Here is an 18001-nt window from a genome sequence, read left to right on the forward strand (position 1 = left end):
TCTTTCAGAATAAAAGCGTTCAAAAAATTCAAACTGACTGTAAACCTGTAGTAGTTTTGCCAAAACTGCACAACCTGTCAAAATAATTACCATTCATTCTGCAAGCGTGATACCTTCCACAGGTCTGCTGTACAGTTTCTATGAGTATTTATAGCTCCTCATTCTCCTAGTGTCTTATCCTTCTGTATTCTCACCCTAACATTAAACAAAAAATGACTCACAGAAATGTATTGATTTCATTTATTTGAAGAATTGTACAAAAAATCAAGGCTACAGTTCTTACAAAAGTACCAGATTTTGTATGAATAAAGATGAACATGAAGTTTATGATATGTGTTCATGTAAAATCCCAGTCTTAAAAGTAAGTAGTTAGAACTGGTGTAATAGAAGAAAAGTACAGATTTAGCTCTGAAATGTGCTGAAGTAGAAGTGTATGAAATGAAAACATGCAAGTAAAGAACAAGAACTTCAAAACTGCTCTGAAGTACAGAGCCACATTATTGTGCACAATGCACACGTGGGGATGCGAGAGGAACACTGGATTAATAATCAATATATACAGCCTCTGTATTTAAAAAAAGAAGGTATCCATCCATCCACCCATCAGCTATACTGTCCCCTAGGGGCTGTAGCCAATCCTAGCTGACACGGGGGGAGGCAGGAAATGTCTTTGTCAAGCTGCTAGTTTAATTGCAGGACTGCGGAACAGAGACAAACAATCAGCCAATTAACGTGCATGTCTTTGGGCTGTTTGAGGAAACCATTTGAACCTAGGCAACAGTACTAACTGGCATGAAAGGAGCATATTATAGCAGTAGTGGTAGCACATGTTCTGCAGCTGGTGCTGTCAGCTTCGCATAGGAAACAGCTTAACTATTAATACTCCACTGTCACTGTGGATACTTATTCCCTCAATCTCACAAAATGTCCATTATTTTCCAGTACTGTAAATTAGTACATATTTGTTTGCTTTTCTGTACACAGAACACTGAGCAGATTTTTAAAATGAAAACATGGGGAGAAAAACAAAATAATGACTAATGTTTTGTTTATGGGTACCTACAACTTAAATTATTAGATATGTGACTAACAGGAAAACCTACATGAATTGAATATTACAACTAGTAAGAAGTGAATGAGGGTGGTTAGAATGCAACACTGAGCAGTGTTTGAGTTGAGTGAATACTATCAAAGGAAAAGCACACTAGCACATTTACATGACCAGTCTTGTGCTGGGCCAGCCAAGTCCTGCATGAGTGGAAGACATAAACTGCGGTCTCACACATAAAAGACACAGCTTGTGCTGACATGAAAGATATACAGTATACTTTTCCAGCCTCCTTTCTTTTTCTCCTCCTTGTTCATTTGTCTGACAGTGGTGGAAGTACAATTACTCAAGTTCTGTTCTCCAAGAAAAATTGGCTCTTAAACTTTATTTACACTTCACCACAACTGAGAGGGAAATGTTGTTCTTTCTAATTCACTGCTTTTCAACGTTTAATATACAACACAGTTGTTAAAGAATAAGCCAGTGGTTTCCACCCTTCTTGACCTCTGACATCTTATGGTTACGTTTCAGGTATCTGTAAGTTGTTAATAGGTCCACCAAATAGTGATTTTCCCTCTAAACACATAGGTTTAATTTCAAATCAAAGATTAGGGAAAAAGGCAGAAGTCCAGTCTGCTTCACACTGATTCTTCAGTATTAATCATCTAAAGATGTCATTTATAAAAATCTATGAATCTGAGGGACCAAACCAGTTACTTTTACTTTAATACTTTAACCACATTTTGAATTTTAGAATTATACTAAAGTAGGATTTTTCATGCATTTTTGTTTGTTTTTTAAATTGCAGTATTGGTGCTTTTACTTGAAGGTACTGTATGGAGAAATCTGAAAACCCTGGTTATTTCTTACTGCCAGTGTTGTAGCAACGCAGAAGAAAGTCTTTGGCAAGGCACTTGGGAGCGAGCATCCTGAAAACTCGACCTCAGTCCTTTACATAGAAATCGATCTATAAAGTGTTATAGGCTATGAGGAAGTTGGGGAATAGCTCATTATTATGTCACATTACAATCTTTTCACACATTGGCAATCAAAGGAACAATTATTACATGTAAACTGCTTGAAATTTTTCCATACAGTACCTTAAAGTAAAGGATCTGAATATGTCCTCACTGCTGCCATGTGGGCATCAACTGAACTAGAGTTAAGCAGCTTTTTGCATAATGTAGTGTTGCTCTATGCAGATCATTTGGTACCAGTCCTTCACGGTTCCCCTTGTTTTGTAGCATAAGTATCTGCAGTGTTTGCTTGTCTGCGACTCAGCATTGTGTGTGTTCTGTCTCACAGAGAGAAAACAAAGGATCACGTAAATTCAAGTCTCATAAGCCATACACTTTGCCAATACTGGGTGCCAACCGCTGGGACTAGTGTTAAAGCATATCAACAGTAAAAGAACAGACGTTTTGGACTTTGCACAGTGACTGTTATAGAAATTACACATACAAGTATATAAAAAAAACAGAACACTATGAAGGGACCCCTCTACACATTTGTATACATGCGGCCTGGAGAAGCATAAATCCATCTAAGTTAATGGTGAAATATCACGGGATAAGTGAACGCTTTGACCTGCTGGTGGTGGTCATGGGACTACCATATTTCTGAGACGTCATATTACTTATTTTCAGCATTTCAGTATTTCTTTTTTTCCCCACGGATGACGTGCGTTCCTACAGTGCTCTAACCCTAAGCATTTGCCTTCTGCATGTGACAGAAGCCAGCTCCAGCCTCTGCTTGCTTGAGGGCATTTCTAATATCATCTGGAATAATGCTTTCAATTAATTTGAACAGCTTTTATACTGCAGTGTGACAAAATAGATCTTTGATGTCTGTTCCTGTCTTTTTTCAGACAGAACAAGTAATTCCTCAGTATTAAGGCTCATTCATGAGCTTGATACACAACCCTCTTTCTGTTTGCACACTGACTTACATGATCTTGGCAAGAGTACATAGTCCTAACTTTTAGAGTATTTTGAAAGTTACGCCATTTTGGTATTTCATGCTCTGTGCCTCAGCATATTCAATCTGAAAAAAATAATGGCTCTTACATTATAGCAATCTTTGAGTAGGTTTGAGTAGTATTGAATAGTATAATACAGACTGTGTGGTACATATAGCCCTTTTAACACACAAGTGCCCAAACTGCAAAAGTTCAAAAGTAAGTCACTGAGCAGCTGTATGTTGTTTCCACATTAGTTTGTGTAGCTCAGGGATGACTGAAAAATGTGACTGTGCAAGTGAAGAAAACAACAATGCTCAAACCAAAGCTGAAATCTATCAGGTACATCAAAGGTAGTTTGTTTGCCAAGTTGGTTATATTCTAAAAAAGCCGAAGTGCATGGGAAAACTGGACTGTAGACCGTGTAGCAGTAGTATTGTGGATGACTAGAAAATAAATGTTGGAGAAAAAACTGACTGCACAGCAAGTCAATAATGCTCTCCAGGATATAGGCATACATGCTAGTCAACAATAAAGAAAAGACTTCACAACCATAACCACAGAGGATTCACCACAAGTTGTAAATATTCAAAAACAGAAATGTCAGAATGCAGTTCATTAAAATCATACAAAACGTAACGAGTAGAACAAAGTTCTGTGTACTGATGAATCAAAAATCAACCTCTATCAGAATGATTCAAAGAGGAAAGTCAAAAAAGAAAAAGGAAACGCTCATGAGGTGAGGGCTAGGAGAGTGTCACCAAGAAAAGTACAAAGAGCTTCTAATGATATCTGTGCAATGTTGTCAGTATGGATTTTCCTCAAAATTTTAAATATGATGATTTAATTTGTCTTCATGCGTATCTGTCCAATTACTTTTGAACCCGTAAACTTTGGGCATCATGTGTTAAAAGGGCTTCATCTTCCACATAGTTCTCTCTATATTGATGTAAACCTATTCAAATTAAAGCTGAAACTCTGCACTTTACTCTGATGCCCATCATTTTATTTCAAACTGAATGTACTGAAACACAGAGCCTCAAGAAAATAAATCTGGACTGTATGAAACACTTGGTCCAGAAAATTGACATTCTATTTCATACTCACTTTCAAATTTCAGTCATAAACATCGATAGACATGAAGATTCAATAGCTTCTATACAGAACGCGAAAATTGTGACATATAAATACATCATCCCACCATACTATTTCATCCAGAATGACATTGGTAACAAAACAAATTAAGCTTTTCCCATCATCCCAAACTAGCATAATATAGTGGTGCAAAACATCCACCCATGGCAGTGTCTTTCTTCTACTTGTGAGTGCATCTTGAAAATATAACATATGTATCAACACCAACTCTGAACTGTTACCACTGACAGTGTTGGCAAAGATTTTCAGTCATCCAGGTCATGGTCATCCAGGAGGGGTTGACTCAAGGGCAGAGTAGATACTTGATGACATTTTACCTCTTATCCAAAAGGGCTTCTTCAATTCTGTCTGACTGGTGGAGAGCTCTTGATATTTAATCTCTATGGGGTATTTATCAAGACCACTGATGTCACCTGAAATATTCTCACAAACTGGAAACCTGAAATTCTCTAGACATTACCCAGCAGGGCTGTATGTGTGAATGTAAATGTCTGAGTAACTCAAACTGGACATTAAATTGGTTTAAACCTGACAGCTGCTGAGTATCAAGTCTGTGCAATGTCCATGTGAACCCATGTGTGAATAAAGCAGATAAGAATTCACAGCCAGCCAGTGGGTGCTTTGATAACGTTCTCTCCTGCAGCGCTGGTCTCCTGCACACTTCACCTGCAGGTGCCACCCCGCACCTAAACCAAACGAAACATTTACAGTCGGTGAGAACATGTCAAACAGAGACAGTTCATATGCAAAAAACAATTTTGGCTAATTAGTTCTACTGGTTGTAATAATGTCATTAAAGTCGTTGGGGGTCACCTGAGGCCAAGTGCAAATGACTGTCATTGGGATTTTTGGAATCACACAAGGTGTGTGTAATCATTAAATTTCCTGGGAAGGGATGAAAGGACAGTATTGTAGGTGGGGGATGTGGTATCATAGAACTCCACCTCCTTCACTTCTCATTCTCACCACCTGCCTTCCCTATCCTGGAACATGTATGTTGTCCTTAAATGAGCGCTACTTATCCTTCAGGTGTAGTTAAACTGGTGAATCTTGCTCTGAGGAGTCAGCCCTCCTGTCTTGAGCCATGAGTTTCCTTAGTTTCACTGATATACAGAGTATGTATTGGGATGCTTACAATACTTTAACTCTCCACCCACTGGAAGATCTGTTATTGTTGTTCTGAGAGAAAGTTTCAGTTTTGGTTTGCTACTTTGCTACTTCTTTAACCTAGTTGTTCTCCCTGCACTCAGCAGAGATGGGTTAGGGTTGACAAACTTCATGCTTTGATGAATGAACTAGCCAGACATGTATTAGTCGATTTTAACATCACACAAGTAATATTTTCTTCATTAGTAATTGAATTGGCTGCAGCATTGTGGACATGACAATGACACCTATCCTTTAGATTTTAGTTAGTGAGCATAGATGGGACATATGGTACATGATCTGCTGCCAGTTCTTAGTGGACCACGGTGCTGTGTAAGATGACTGACTATTTGTATAACCACGCCCATTTGTGGAGTGGGTTTTTTGACCTGAGATGAACTACAAAACTTTGACTTAATCATGTGCATGGAATGCAGTCTAGCTATCATTGCCAGAGGCACAGATAACTCTTTCTTGTTAACCTCAGCATGCCATTGTAATCAGTGAAAGGCTGATTGAATGAAACAGACGCCCATTGTTAAGACTTGTTCTTTCCCATATTAATGACTTTGGTACTTATGCAAGAACCACTCATATAAACAGATTTGCTCTCAAGTGGCACATATAGTTTGCCAGTGATGGGTATTCTGATGGGGAAATAGAATTTTAATGCTTATGTTGGTGGTATAGGTATAATAGACTACCTGACCTGCTTTTGGTGCTAGAAGTCAGATGTTCACCAAAGTCAGTAAGATTCATCCTCTGGGTACTACAGCCTAACCAACCGCTATCACCATCCATAGAGCCATGCTGCTAGTGTGGCTAAAAATATGCAGCCCTCTTGATTCTGATATTCATACATCTTTGTGCTGCATACTGAGGCGAATCAACTTAATTGATATGCTGTAAAAATGGTTATACATACAACACAAGTCAAAGGTTTGGACACACCTTCTCATTCAGTTGTTTTTTTTTAATGTTTATTAATTTCTACATTGTAGATTAATATTGAAGACATGAACATTTTGAAGGAACACATATGGAATTATGTGGTAAACAAAAAAGTGTAAAACCAGAATATGTTTTATATTTTAGATTCTTAAGTAGCCACCTTTTACTTTGATGACAGCTTTGCACACTTCTGGCATTCTCTCAATCAGATTGATGAGGTAGTCACCTGGAATGGTTTTCCAACAGTCTTGAAGGAGTTCCCAGAGGTGCTGAGCACTTGTTGGCTGCTTTGCCTTCACTCTGTGGTCCAACTCATCCCAAACCATCTCTGTTAGGTTTAGGTCAGGTGATTGTGGAGGCCAAGCCATCTGAGTCAGCACTACACCACTCTCCTACTTAGTCAAAAAGCCCTTACATAGCCTGGAGTGTATGGGGTCATTGTCCTGTTGAAAAACAAATTACAGAACTGGACTGGGCCAAGAACACAGAGGCTGTTTACAAGAAGGACCAGAGTCGACTCTATTTCCTGAGGAGGCTCCGGTCATTCAACGTATGTAACATCATGCTGAGGATGTTCTACCAGTCGTGGTAGCCAGTGCCATCTTCTTTGGTGTTGTGTGCTGGGGCAGCAGGCTGAGGGCAGCAGACGCCAACAAGATCAGCAGGATCATCAGGAAGGCTGGCTCTGTCCTGGGGGTCCAACTGGACTCTTTGTTGGAGGTGTCTGAGAGGAGGATGCTGTGTAAACTGCATAGTATCCTGGACAACAATGCTCCCCCTCTCCACCAGGTGATAACCTTGAACAGAAGCACCTTCAGCAACAGACTCATTCCCCCCTGGTGTAACACAGAACGCCAGAGGAAGTCCTTTCTTCCATCAGAGATGGATCTTTAATTCATCTACCTCTGGTTGTGAGAGGGACAGTGGAGACACTGTGTCCTGAGGCCATAATGCCACTTATCACTTTTTATGCAATTTCACTTTATCACTTTACTTCTTGTTCTTGTACTTATTTTATTCCAACTATGCTACTAAATTACAGTTTGTATTGTTGTACATTGTATATACCTATGTTACTGTAATCTTTGTGGCATTTTGTTGCATCTAGCTACTTGTTTATTTATTTTATGTCAGCCATTATTTTATTAGCTTTATTCCTATATATTCCTTATAATAGATTTATTCCTACTCTCTCTTCACACTGTATTGCTTTTCCACCTCTGTATTGCAGCTGGTGCACAGCAGTTTCCCTCGGGATAAATAAAGCTTCTTGAATCTTGAATCTTGAATCTTGAATGATCCTGCTAAGCTAAAACCAGATGGGATGGCATGTTGCTGTAGAATGCTGTGGTAGCCATGCTGGTTAAGTGTGTAAGTGTAATTTTGAATAAATCACCAGCAAAGCACCCCCACACCATCATACCTCCTCCCCCATGCTTCAAGGTGTGAAGGTGAGGTGCTGTTAACTTGTAGTTTCTGAGGCTGGTAACTCTAATGAACTTACAGAGGTAACTCTTCCTTTCCTGGGCAGTCGTCATGAGAGCCAGTTTCATCACAGCGTTTGATGTTTTTTTGCCACTGCACTTGAGATTACATTCAAAGTTCTTAAAATTGTTTAGATTGACTGACCCTCATGTCATAAAGTAATGATGGACTGTCATTCTCTTTACTTTGTTGAGTGGTTCTTGCCATAATATGGATTAGAACAGTAGTCATATAGTCAAATAGGGCTATTCACTGTATAGAACTGTGTACCAATCCTGCCTCTGCACAACTGATGGTCTCAAACACCTCAAGAAGACAAGAGATTCCACAAATTAACTCTTGGCAGGGCACACCTGTTAACTGAAAACCATTGCAGGTGACTACCTCATGAATCTGACTGAGAGAATGCCAGAATTGTGCAAAGCTGTCACCAAAGCAAAAGGTGGCTACTTTGAAGAATCTAGAATATAAAACATTTTCTTTTTGTTTACTACATAATTCCATATGTGTTCCTTTATAGTTTTAATGTCTTCAGTATTAATCTACAATGTAAAAAGTAATAAGAACAGAACAGAGACAAATCATTCAAACGTGTCGTATTTTTACCGTACTGTATCATCTGTTAGGTTTTGCAATGTCTAAATGGAAAAGTATGTATATAGACAGAAAGATAATGTACAAGATTAACATAACTTTTACTTGTGTATGGCAAAAATATGGCAGAGTCTTCTACAGCTACAGTAAGTTCATTCTTAAAGGGTTTGCCCTTTTTGAACCTTTTTTGATTTTAAAGTGAATTGAAACAGTTCCAAGTAGATTAAATTGAACACAGGTAATATTTATTGTGTAAAGTTTGAATTTTTCAGATTAAAATAATGAACTTTTGTCCTTTTATATTATTTTTCACCAGCACAGTGCACTCAAATATTGAAATCATTTAGCATTTGTTGTAATCTAAAGTCATCCTGGGACAAATGAAGTGGAGCTCTTTAAAGCTGCTCCATTCAATATATTTATACTAGCAGTGGCTCAAATGACAATATATAATGTGAAAGGAGTCACTAATAGTGAGGAACCCAGAGAGCAGCAACAGCTGTTCTCCCTGACAAACAAACACATTGCACAGTCTGCCTCTGTATCTGCTCAGTGTGTAAATAAGCAATTGTTAGCTTCGTTAATGTGTTTACAGCTTGTTCCCAAATGGCTAAAAATCTGTTATGCAGGTTTAATATGATTTTAGAGCATATATAATTCATATTTCTATAATAACAATGTGACGATGTTAAAACAAATCAAAATGGATCACTTGTGGTGATAAACCTACAAATAATTATAGCTGCTTCTGCCCTTGGCATAGCAAGTTTCAGCTCCTTGTTTAGCTGTCCAACCCACAACTTTACTGTTTTGGTTAAAAAACCAACCAAACAGTTGTGTAAAACCTGCACAGCACTAAACAGCAAATGGACATGGTTTGAGATTAGCTAACGAACATAGGGGAGTGTTTAGAAGCTAAAGGGTCTGATATTTCTCTTAGGGAACAGATGAAAATTCAGTTACTTAAGGTTTATAGAACACAAAAATACTGTGGTTAAATGGAGAAGCACAGTTTGTAATTTTAGGGTGGAATGAATGACCACAAAAACAATGTCAGAATAGAATGACTTTATTTGTTGAGCAAGTGTCTATTTCCAATTAACATCTGCCATCAGAGTAGTTTGAGAGAAGTTATGATCACATCATTTCACATATATAAACACAATGAATACATTTATTCACATTTTTACAAAACACACACATACAAAAATGCCACAGGAGTTAAATAATACAAATACAAACCAGAAATAGCTTACATGTTGTGATTACTATTCTCAACTTGGGGAGGCAATATCCATTTCATGTCTGTGCTGCCAAAATGAAAAATACTCAACAATTTCCATTTCCCCTCCCATACTGGATTTTGCGATTATATCCAGTTCAAGTGCACAAATCCCTGCAACATATGTAAAACCTCACCTGTACACACACAAATGCACTGTGACAGTCCTATTCTGTCTGTTTGAAACAGAATTAATTGTACGCAAACACTGTAAAACACACGCAAAAACATTATTCTGAATATAACGAGGGACAGATGGGGTGTAACAAAAAAGGAGTACTGCCTTTAAGATTACATGTTTCTTTTATGTTATCAGCTGTCATTATTGTGTGACAACAGGCTGATAAGAGTTCAAAAATGCATCTTGAGGGCAGAAAAGATGGTTAACTGGGATCAATACACTTGAAAGTCATTTGTAACATATCCAAAGAATATACGTACGTACACACACACACACACACACACACACACACACTGCTGGGCAGAAGTTTGTCAGGGGGAGAACCTATCCATTATAATTATAGCCATAATAATTATACTTTCTCACAACAACTATGGTATGTTTTCACAGCTTATGAAATAACTAGTGATAATGTCACAGGAATGACTACATACCTTACACTAGAGATAGGTTAGCATATATATAGTTTTCTGAAAGTCATTGCCTGCAATGGAAAAAAGGAAAAAACCTGGAACCAGCGCAGCAGTTCACTTCACATGCATACTTTTTCTTAATAATTTGGACAGTTGGACGGGATTTTAAGGAGGCAGAGGAAGTGACTGCCAGATGAAGAGGTAATGACAAACTGTGGTAATAGTGAGTAAACTGCAGGAGCATTATCCTTTTTAATTTTTCCTTAACTTCAAAGTAATGTTAAAGAAAAACTGCACGCACATTTACAAACTACCTCCACATTGTGACTCACAGTGAGTCAGTCAGGTCTCAACTGTTATGGTTAGTAGTGCTAACATATGTTGCCTGCATATCATGCATATAAGCAGAACTTTCTTTCAAACGTACGAAACAATATATATAATAATATAACTCCAGGGGTATTAAGTGTTGCCATGGCTAATGCAAAGAAACATTAGCTCAAATCTGTTTGCCAGCTTTACACTGAATGGAACTCCACAAGAATTTCCCTCACGGAATCAATAAAGTACATCTATCTATCTAACCAAAAGACAATGATGTTAAACATTTCATTCACCATTGATCAACTGTGTCTAAACCACCATCTCTATTATAACTGTCCCAGTGTGTTTCAACGTGTCCCAGAACATGCACAAATTCCTCAAAATGTATTTGTATATGAGTGTAATGTGACCAGGTGGTCCTGTTGCCCTTCATTTCCCTTAGGTTTTGTGTTAGGGTGATATAGTAGCTCATCATGATTACAGATTGCTGTACAGTTGAGTGAGGTGGCATCCTGTGGCTCGTCTGCTCTCACACCTCACGTTTCAAGCTATAGGTCACGTCAGAGTTTTTCCTCCCTAAAAGACATTTGCAAACCACAGACATTCAGCTCTCCTGTCTTGTTACCAAGCAGTGTGGAGCTGTCCTTGAAGCATCCTAATACTGTGTAACAGAGGCAATGTTGTCCTCAATATGGCGAGCCACCAGCGCATCCATTCCTAGTTGTCTCAGCTGACAATGTGACGTCGGAATGACACGCAATGGGCTTTATGACATAGAAAGACACAAGAGAATCATTAATTGTCCATCCATTAACAAGACCAAGAATCTACAGCTATGCTAGCAGCTCTGTGAGCCTTATTTTTTCCCACCTATGGTGGACAAAGATCCACTCCTAACTTGCCTGTAATTGACTAGTACTCCTTGCCTTCATTGTTAAGTTTCCTTTTAAATGTACAATAAATACTTTAAATACTTAAATAAAGCACAGATAATGACAAAAATAAAATGTATAACAAACAATAATGACCACTTTGTGTGAAGACAAATCACTCTCAAGATGAAAATTCAATACTTAAACCGTCATTACTGAATGTTTTTCTGAAATTATAAACACTAATTCTAATCATTCAATGGAATCTGAAACCCACTGAAATTTAACTCCCATCTCTGCAGCTCTAATGCAGTTTTTAATCAGTTTTTACACTTTTCCTGTTGCTAATAGGTTGTATAATCACAACTCTCATCAACTCCTCCATATAAAACTCAAACAAGCTCAAACAAATCCACTCTTCACTACCTGCTCCAATGATAGATAAGTCCATTACACAGAGTCTACGGAGTGGACAGATAATGGCCCAGGGCCTCTGTGATTGCTTAATGCAACATTACAATACATTAGTCACTTAGTGAAGCCATGAAAACACAAAGTTCTCTTTAAAGACTGTTGGGGAGAGTCAGAAAGTAGGAATGGAAAGTACTATATTAAATATTGTATGATGATAATCGCCTGTGGTTCTCACTTACTGAAAGAGAGATACGTTTTAAAAAAATACACCATGGTTTTGTCAGACTGGTATCTATACTCCTACCACTTCAATGCGACCAACTGTCAGTCCCAGAGTTATTACTTTAACATTTTGTGCAATGCACTTAATCCAAACAGATAGCTGACAGATTAACTGCTTTGCTTCAGTGCATAAACACAGCACTAACTGCATGCAGTGGTTGAGAATCACTAAAGTTAAAAACATTTAATACAAACATAGTTACTGAGATGAGTTGAGCAGACAGTAATAACTGTTCGTTTCAGTGAAAGCTGTTAAAGTTTTGCTTATGTTCTGCAATTCTAGTGTATTTCTGACCATACCATAATTTTTGGTTAAATTTGCCATGGTCCAGATGGCCAGTGTTATACTGTAAATGTGTCTCAGAGCAGTGTCAACATAACTTTTCATGCATGAAGTTGAAATTCAATTGAGGCATCACACAGATTTTTATGACATGAAGCTGTGACATCTTATTCTAGTGCTCTCTCTAAACATGGAAATGAGACACCTAGTCTGTTAATAATAAATTACATGTAATGCAAGATTAACTTGTCTATCATTGTTGTAATAATGTTTTTGACCTGACCCTGTGACAGAGCTGGTTAAACAATAATGTCAGATAGTTGTATCTTTACCCCCTGCATTCAGATTTGTCATCCTGCATATCCACTTTCCAGGATCAGATCATATAAAAATGACTGAATCCAGAGTAGTGATTAGAATAGGTAAAATTGCATCATTGAGTACAATTGAATCTAGAAATAATGTTTCAGAAAGTATTCAGACCTCTTCACCTTTTGCACACTTTACTGTAATTTTACAAGGATGTAAGTAGCATTTTTGCCCATCAATCCATCAATCTACATTCAATAATCCATAACGACAAAGTGAAAATGTATTTTTAGGAAGTTTATTAAAAGTTAAAAGCTGAAATCTCCATATCTCCTTCCTACAGTTGGCCGTTCAGCCAAACTGAGTTGCTGGGCAAGAAGAACCCAATGGTCACTCAAACAGAGCTTCAGAAGTCCTTAGCAGAGATGAGAGAACCGGCCTGAGGGATGGCCATGGCTAGATGGAAACCACTTCGAGTAAAATGCTTGGAGTTTGCAAGACAGCATTTAAAGGACTCCGAGAGCAAGAGGAAAAAGATTCTCTGGTTTGATGAGACAAAAATGCGACTCTGGGCAGAACTCCAAGCACCAAGTCTGCCAAAGGCTATGCGCTTCTCATCACCTGGCAACATCATGCTATGAGGTTGCTTCTCGGTGGCATGGACAGAGAGACTGGTTAGAATGAAAGAACAGATGAATGCAGCTAAATACAGAAACGTCCTTGAAGAAAACCTGCTCTTAAGTGCCCGCAACAGTCCACCATTCAGCATGACGATGACCCAAAACATAGAGTGCTGCAATGGCCTCAGGATAAGTCTCTGACTGTCCTTGAGTGCCCCTGCCAAAGCCCAGACTTAAACCCCATACAACATCTATGGAGAGACCAGAAGTTCACAGACACATCCCATCCAATCTGATGGAGTTTGAGAGGATCAGTCTGGAAGAATAGAATAAACTGCCTAAATCTATAACACAATGAAGTGTGCAAAATGTGATGTGGTCTGAATACTTTCCAAAGCCTATACTGGAGGCTTCGGAGGAAGCATTGGACTCCTTATAACAGAAAAACAGAATGTGAATCAGGCTGGGGGAAAAAATCATACACAGCACATTTTTTTACCATCATTGAAAATATCTGCAATAGTACCTGCATTGGCTGAGCTTCTAGCTCCATCCAGGTTACATTCTGAAAAAGAAAAAAATGCTTTGATGCACATTTATTCCTCAACATGCTACACCCACAATCCTTGTTGTTAAATTGGTTGTAATCTACTGTATTTGACAATTACATTTACACAACAAATACATTTTGCTCACACTCACACTCTGTGTGCTGTCTTGTGTCCTCCGTCGCATGCAGAGGTAAACCAGCAGTGGCAGGACCACATTAAGGATCACGGATATGATTAACAATTTCTCAAGAAAGACATCTTGATAAAAGGAGATTAGAGACAGAGAAAACTGCATATTAATCAATTACATTTAAAACTAGTGTGTGTCACTATCTTTTGGTTATCTTAATGACCATCCAATTCTAACTTATGCTACCTCAGGATACAAAATACAAATGCAAATGTAATTTGTATTCACTGGAGAACAAATAAATATCATTTAAACTATACAATGAATGATATGATTTTTTTTTTTTTTTTATTTTTTACTTTTTGTGATGACAAATTATTAATATTCTATTTCAAACTTCACCCTCCAAGTGCTTTAACTCCACTAATCAGATTACAGTGCCTCTGCTTCCAGAGCAGTTCTGTCAGTCTAACATATTTGTATCAACCAAAATCTGCAAATTCTTATTGAAGGAAGATAGCCTACGTTTGTTGTCTGTTCTGGGTATGCCTACTGAAAAAACAAAAGAAAAACCATTAATACAACTGCTAACATATAGTGTAATTATTTCTTTAATTATATTCTCTGTTTTTACAATACACAGAGGAGAAACATGCCCCCTCTTAGGTGTTTGAGCCTTAGTTGTCCTAGTTCTTCAAGTACAGCAATGACCTAAGAATCCTTTATCATTCATTCTTGTAGCATCTTGAAAATGCTACAAACTGATTATTATTTTTTAAAACCTGTCAAACATTCTTTGAATCCTCAAATGTGAGGACCTGATATTTTATAAACTCATTTCTCAGTGGACAATTTGTATTTACCCAAATATACAAATTTTAATGAGGAAAAAAAATCTTACTTTTTTTGTCATGAGAGGGACTTGGTGTGCCTGTGGAGAGATGGGGGAAAAAAACTTTTATCAGAATAATTTCTGTACTATTTGAGAACTCCTCAGTAATATTTTAAAATGTAGAAATGTCATCCTTGAAATATAATAAACAACAACGTCACAAGACTCAAGAGTGAATGGTTAAATTTGCTGCATGCTGTGCCTATTGTAAAAGAAAAGACTTGTGCAGCTAAAACAGATAATGGTGATAAATCATTTCTACCACTGGAATCTATGGAATCAAACAGCATGTGCTCTCAGCTCTCAGCAGGACATGCAAGTATGTTAAGGACTGGCAACATACAAGAAAGCAGGGCCCAATTATCTTCACACAAGCTATTAATAGCTACCACACAACAACAGCTATAAAGAATAAAACAGAAATTCTTCACTTAATATGTACTGGGTAACAATGTTAGCTGCTCTGTTAATTATGTTGTGTTAAATCCTGCTATGCTAACAATTTTAATACCAACAGGAGGAATTGTAAGAGGAGGAACACAAAGCATTATCTGAGGAAATGATGATGCACTCTGACGTAAAGTTATACAAGAAAATAATCCGCAAGATGAAGCCAAAGAATGCTAAGATGTGAAGCAGTCAGTCTTTTACTCCACTATTCAAACACATGCACTAATACACTACGTTAGTGTACTGGTACACTAGCCACATACTGTATAATTATCATTTATTGTTTTAACATGGTGTGGTTGGTTTCACCACTGAGTTAACTATTAACATATTGTAGCATTAGCGTAACATATTCTCATAAGGATTTGCTGAGTGTCTCTAACCAGATGTGCATTTGCCAGATGAACCACATAGTCCTCACCCTTGAAGCATTTTCTTATGTAAAGCTGAAACACATGTTTCAACAACACTTTTGATATGTCTAATAGTCTTTCTGATGCTCTGGGTTCTAAATCATACTTTCATTCATTTCTGCTTTACAACTTAAAAGACTTCAAGAATGAGGACTGGAGCAACATGAGACAGTCCCAAATTACTGTTGTGCTATACAAAGGCAGCTGGACTTGGTTTGAGGTTCTTGTATACATTTCACTTCTCATCTGAAAGGCTTCATCATCAGTTCTGTCAGACATTTAACCTCTTGTGGGGTTGTTAAGACCTTGAGAGTCGTTGAGGTTCACATAAGCCATGGTGTGAATGGGTTTAAAGCTATCTGGGGAGAGGTGTCATGGCTGCATTGTATTGTACATGGTTGATTAGAGGTGTTGCAATACATTCCCTCTCTTTCCTGTGCCATTGTTCATGTGAACTGGTTATTTCCCAATGGACGGATCTGTGAATTCTGCTCTGAACTGTGCACACAAAATTGCTTTGTCTGTGCCTGGGTGTTTTGAAGAAGACAGCAATGCTCACATTTTCGAGTGAATTAAGCCATGTACGTCAGACTGGAATGACCTTCGCTAAAGAAAAAGAGGTGGTCTACAACAACACTCATGATGCAGTCCTGAGATCCCTCCCTAGACAGCTTAGCACCCATATACACCATGAGTCGTGGTGCAAATGACCCACATGGTGGCCAAGTGGGTCAGTGGCTCAAATTTGACTTCAACGACTCTCAAGGTGTTAACACCCTCACAAGAGATTAAATGCCTGGGAGTCCCCACCAGTCAGTCAGACCTGAATAAACCAGATGAGAGGTGAAATGTCTTCAAGAACCTTGAGGAAGTCCATCTGCCTTTGTATAGCTTTAAGTAAGATTATCTGCACCCGAAGTTTTAGAATGAATTCAGACTGCTCATTAAGCTCTTAACAGGAAATATGTTTAAAGTTTCCTGATTTATGAGTTTAATGAAACCAGTGTGATTAACTAGTGGCCATGCTATAACTAATATTTATATAGCTTATCATCCGTTTCTGTACCTGTGACTGCTGTGGTGTTTGGTGCCGATGTTGTTGTTGCTGTTGTTGTTGTTAGTGACAATGCTGTTGGCGTTGTTGTCATTGGTGGCAATACTGTTGTCAATGTTGTTGTTGCTGATACTGTTTCAGGCAGTGTGGTCATTTCAGGCATGTGGTCATTTCAGGCAGTGTGGTCATTTCAGGCAATGTGGTCATTTCAGGCAGTGTGGTCATTTCAGGCAGTATGGTTGAAGGTGACAATGCTGTTGGTGTTGCTGTCGTTGGTGGCAATACTGTTGTTGATGTTGTTGCTGCTGTTTCGGGCAGTGTTGTTGGAATGTGACAATACTGTTGTGCTTGGTGCTGTTGCTGTTTGAACAAAAATTGCAGGCAACTCAATCAGTAAAACATTTTTACAATATGGGCTTTGCAGGCACTAAAAGCAAATATATGTTTTAGTATATCAGTAAGAAGAAGAATAGAGACTTGCAGAATATGCCAAATTTGGAGCAGTAGACAAAAAATAAATAAAATAAAATCAGAATTTAAAAGGTACAGGAAACTCAAAATTGTGGATTTACTGTATGTGTTAATTGAGTTGGTGGTCATGCCATTTGTTATAGGAGATCAAGATTATTTATTTTTTACCATTTGGGCTGTGTTTCATCATCAGACAGTCATTAGGCTAATCAGTGTTAAAAGAATACAAATGAGGATTCTTGTGGGATAAATATGAGACAACGAAAAAGTGCGCTTGCAGTACAAATTTTATCAAGAACTGGATACAAAAAATTTAAGTACAGTTTAGTGTAGGGAGAAATTTTGTGAAGCTCAGCAACAGTTATTTCTAAATGGAGTGTGAAACAGCTGCGATGTAAACACATACTGTTACAGCTGTAGGTACACGTGTAACACTAAAGATCTTGCCTGCATCGCTAGATTTATTTAATCCTTCTCTCATGACAAATATAGTCCACACAGAGTGAAATAAAAAGCTTGTTTTGTCATTTGTGGGTTTGCTGATTCCACTCTCAATATCCTGCACAAACACACTTTTGCATTTGCTTTCCTGTTGGGTTAAACTTGGTGAGGCTGCTCAGAAGTATTTCTAGCTCAGGTCATTCTTTTTATTCCATGTTTGAGTGTTACCATGTCATGCCAAGCTACATGACTTGTTGCTTCCGCAGTCTACCTAATTTTATTT

General features: G+C 38.0%; 1 protein-coding gene across 2 annotated transcripts; it reads right to left on the reverse strand.

The window, feature by feature from the left end:
* Positions 1 to 9389: 9389 nt before the first annotated feature.
* LOC108898602 (uncharacterized) lies at positions 9390 to 17031 on the reverse strand. Of its 2 annotated transcripts, XM_051073779.1 has the most exons (6): positions 16819 to 17031; positions 14899 to 14928; positions 14523 to 14549; positions 14019 to 14125; positions 13843 to 13881; positions 9390 to 11300 (listed from the first exon to the last, which is right to left on the reverse strand). In XM_051073779.1, exons 1-6 carry the CDS (start codon positions 16967 to 16969, stop codon positions 11223 to 11225), a joined length of 432 nt encoding a protein of 143 aa, XP_050929736.1. In that variant the 5' UTR covers positions 16970 to 17031; the 3' UTR covers positions 9390 to 11222. The 2 variants fall into 2 exon arrangements, with proteins under 2 accessions (XP_050929736.1, XP_050929737.1); XM_051073780.1 differs by lacking the exon at positions 14523 to 14549.
* Between the last annotated feature and the right edge of the window lie 970 nt (positions 17032 to 18001).

The sequence above is a fragment of the Lates calcarifer genome, linkage group LG11, assembly GCF_001640805.2.
Source record: "Lates calcarifer isolate ASB-BC8 linkage group LG11, TLL_Latcal_v3, whole genome shotgun sequence".
Taxonomy (NCBI): domain Eukaryota; kingdom Metazoa; phylum Chordata; class Actinopteri; family Centropomidae; genus Lates; species Lates calcarifer.

Bases quoted from the DNA above. Each gene is read 5' to 3' on its own strand.
- LOC108898602 (XM_051073779.1), bottom strand. From the start codon at position 16,969: ATGCCTGAAATGACCACACTGCCTGAAACAGTATCAGCAACAACAACA. The intron at 14,929-16,818 runs GTACAGAAACGG...ATCTCTCCACAG, and splicing joins AAACACCACAGCAGTCACAG to GCACACCAAGTCCCTCTCAT. The intron at 13,882-14,018 runs GTGAGTGTGAGC...TTTCTTTTTCAG, and splicing joins CACAAGACAGCACACAGAGT to AATGTAACCTGGATGGAGCT.